Here is a 3,468-nt window from a genome sequence, read left to right as displayed (position 1 = left end):
GACCGTGCAGGTGTCTCTCCAAGTAAGATACAGTCTTCTTATCTTTATTACTCAATGTAGCAAACGGTTGTGGAGACGTAAATATGTAATGGCATCGTTTATGGCCAATTTCAATGGTAAGCTCTTTGGGTACAAACCACCCATCTACGGTGAATCCTTGTATGTCAACTAATGCGATCCTCATGATGTTGCGATCAATACTGAAAGACATAGTTGTAGATTGTCCTATTTAAATTATATTTTTGACAACTTCAGTTAGTGGAAAGTATTCGAGTAGGCTGTCGTGAACAATTAAACAGTAAGCTCGAGTACCTGCTGGAAAACCTTCTTCTGCTTCGATTTCCAACTTAACATCGACAGTTCCGGATCTAAACGATGTATCATCCTGCTTGGAACAGTCAAAAACAAACAAAGCATATCTTTTAAATGCAGAGTAATCTAAGATGGGATGTTTTGTTAGCGAACGAGCATAACTGGGAAAGAATTCAGTATAATTGTAGTGAGCTATAGCGTAATCATTTTTTGTGAAATCCAATTGCATTCTCTCGTTAGGCCAATAGTCACCATTAATAACCACTCGTACGCTGGACATTCTAATGTGATCGAATAGCGTCGGATCAGCGTGAATATCATCTCGTTTAGAAGTTTGAAAAGCTACAATAACGTAGCGTGGACGTTCAACAGCTGAAGTTGTCTTTACACTCCATATCTCTCGTCGAGATCCTGCCGTAAGTGAAGGTAGTTCATTGAGCTCCCATTTACGGAAAGGTATGGTTATCGGTGTATTATTCTTAATCGGAGTCATTAATTCGATTTTCACATCATCATTGGGAAAGACATGTTTGACCTTGAGTTCCATGCTGGCGATGGTTAATGATACTGTTGTTACCGTCGTGGAACCAGTAGGTTCTTGGACAACAATGCAATCTTTATCATTACGCGCTCGAACAAAGCGAAACACTTGACGACCATAGGTTAATTTAGTGTAATCGTTGAAAATGTTGAAAATATGTTTGATTGGAATCAGTAAACTAAAGGCGTCCCCTGTTAAATGTGGATAATTCGGATAGTTCCATCCTGCAGTACTGAGAAATTTGGAATCTTCAGGTGTATAACACAACAAACTGCGAATAGTGCTGACTACACCTGGATCTCGAACTATTTCCATGTCATGTGAACTTTGGATGTATGTACAGGTATCAAACAAGAAGGATCCAGCATTCGGCGCAAGAGAAACAGTTCCATTACCAGCTTTCTTGATACTTCCTTTAATTTCTAAAAGTGTGTCGTGTATCGCAAAAAATGCATCTGATTGATTTATGATAAACTCGACAACATCACTATTATTAAATGACTTGATGTAAGGTGTATATGTACGAAATTCTTCTTTTCTAATAGTATCGTCGAACCGAGGTTTTTGGTAAAGATCGAAAATATGTGGTTCCTGCTGATGAACCTGGCGTCGAATATAGTGGCGTTTTGGCATTCTTCAGCCGTAATCCAATGGAAACAAGAAAAACTTTATTGTCAGCAGACACGTCACGTCCCATGTAGGATCCGTGTGAGACTAATGAATATGGATGTGTAGAGTTGTGTTTTATATCTAAACCCATCTATCGTTCCTTAAAATCCAAATGCAGAGTACTTTTCTCTCCTCTAAAGTTGACTGGTCTTAATTCTTGATCGACTACACTAACGGTAATTTTGGTAATTTCACGTATGCTGCTGCTTACTGGTATGTATATAGGGTTATGAGGACGTTCATCAATAGCAAACCCTGGATCAACACTAAGTGGAAAATGTAGAATAGTGTGCGCAGGTCTGTCCTCGTAGAAGGCTCCTTCGGTAATGTTGCATTCAAAAAGTAGACTCGATACTTTTATAATGTTTACAGGTTGATCTGAAGAATGCAGTGTACCTGGCGCCAATATTCTATTTGAGGAGAAACCCAATAATTTACCAAGACTATCATTTTTCTCGAAAGTAATGGTATGCTCTTGACAGAAAATTTCACATTTAAGCGTATTGTTGTTCGGTCTTAAAGTGAACTGCTGAACTGAATTGTATTTAGTGTGTAATGCACTTCGAATGTACGCTTCGATATCGGTAATTTCATAACATCCGGATGGAATGTCGATATGACGCAACTTTTTACGGTCATTTTGCTCATAGAAATAAAATTTTTCACCATCGATGTTTGGGATGGAATTAAATGTATGAAATCCCAACACTGCTACATAATACTGCTGAAGTGGATCAAGTACAAGAGGCACTTGAGGAGTAAACGAAAATTCGTTTGTAGTACTTGTCAAGGTTAACAATCGAGACATGACTGATACTTAATATAGGGTGTAGTAAGTTAAATATCAATATATTATGGTAAAAATTTCTTTATTTTTCTTATTATACTGTTACATGGTTTTGTCTTATTTACATTTTGCTTATAGATACCGCTCTCATAGACACCGCACAATACACATGTAGATTTCATATTGCCGCAAACATCACCCCATTCATGTTTATTATGATCTTTCTTGCAAGGTAAATGATCTCCTAGTGCGAGACGAATATCGTGGGGTAGTTTATACCAAACACCGCTCGTTATATTTTCCATAAAAATGCATGTGGCACGCCTCAAGATGTCGTTAGATGGTTCCATTGTAGAGAAACTTTAAGCATAAATGTCCACAGTTAATTTGGTTATAAGTTTGGTATGCGTCGTTATTATAGAAAATTCGTCCACCACTCAAATATGATGCTAGTTCCCGCGGTGGCTTCAAGCAACCATATGAATCAAAGTATTCTATGTTGTTATTTATCTTTCGGTAAGCTACCCAATGTGTACCAGGGTTCTTGGAAATATCAAGATTAATAATAGCACATTCGTGTTTACGGGGGGCTTGAGGTAAATTGTCCCGCATAAAAACTCCACGAAAATTTGAAATTTTTAATTGTTTAGCAAATTTATTCAAGTCCACATTGGTTAGAGGTCTATTAGGTAGCTTCAGCGGGAGTTTTTTGACTTCTTCAAGTATAATCCAAAGCCACCTTTAGCGTTTTTTCGTAGGTATAAACCTTTGCCTAGATGTTCCATTGCTTTATTATGACGTTTATCTTCTTCCAGTTTCTTTTGAGCATTCTTTGAGTCGATTACTGTCTTGGCAATGGCACTCGCACCCCCCGCTAAAGAGCCGAGAGCTGATAAGCCTGCAAAGATAGGGATTAAAGGTAAAATACCACCTGATTTTGGTTCAAATGGAATAATTCTTGGAACCCGCACATTTTTTTTCCCACCTACGTTTTTAACGGCCGTTCTAGCTGCTGCAAGTGCAAGTAGGGCTGATTTACGCAGATTTGGTGCTGGAGGAGTACGTTTCAATCTTCTGATAATTGGTTGCAGCACGTGTCGCTTAAATGATCTAACGCCTTTACCACGTTTCACACCCATACCTAGTTTTCGTTTGGCTT

At 38.3% G+C, this 3,468-nt stretch overlaps 1 protein-coding gene across 1 annotated transcript; it reads right to left on the bottom strand.

Moving 5' to 3' along the window:
- Positions 1-229: 229 nt before the first annotated feature.
- Positions 230-1,486, bottom strand: LOC126886289 (uncharacterized). The gene has a single exon (XM_050653159.1). The coding sequence runs from the start codon at positions 1,484-1,486 to the stop codon at positions 230-232; it is 1,257 nt and encodes a 418-aa protein (XP_050509116.1).
- Positions 1,487-3,468: the final 1,982 nt, after the last annotated feature.

Source organism: Diabrotica virgifera, chromosome 6 (genome assembly GCF_917563875.1).
Source record: "Diabrotica virgifera virgifera chromosome 6, PGI_DIABVI_V3a".
NCBI lineage: Eukaryota > Metazoa > Arthropoda > Insecta > Coleoptera > Chrysomelidae > Diabrotica > Diabrotica virgifera.
Note: the sequence above shows the minus strand (reverse complement) of the source record. Positions and strands in the feature narration are given on the sequence as shown.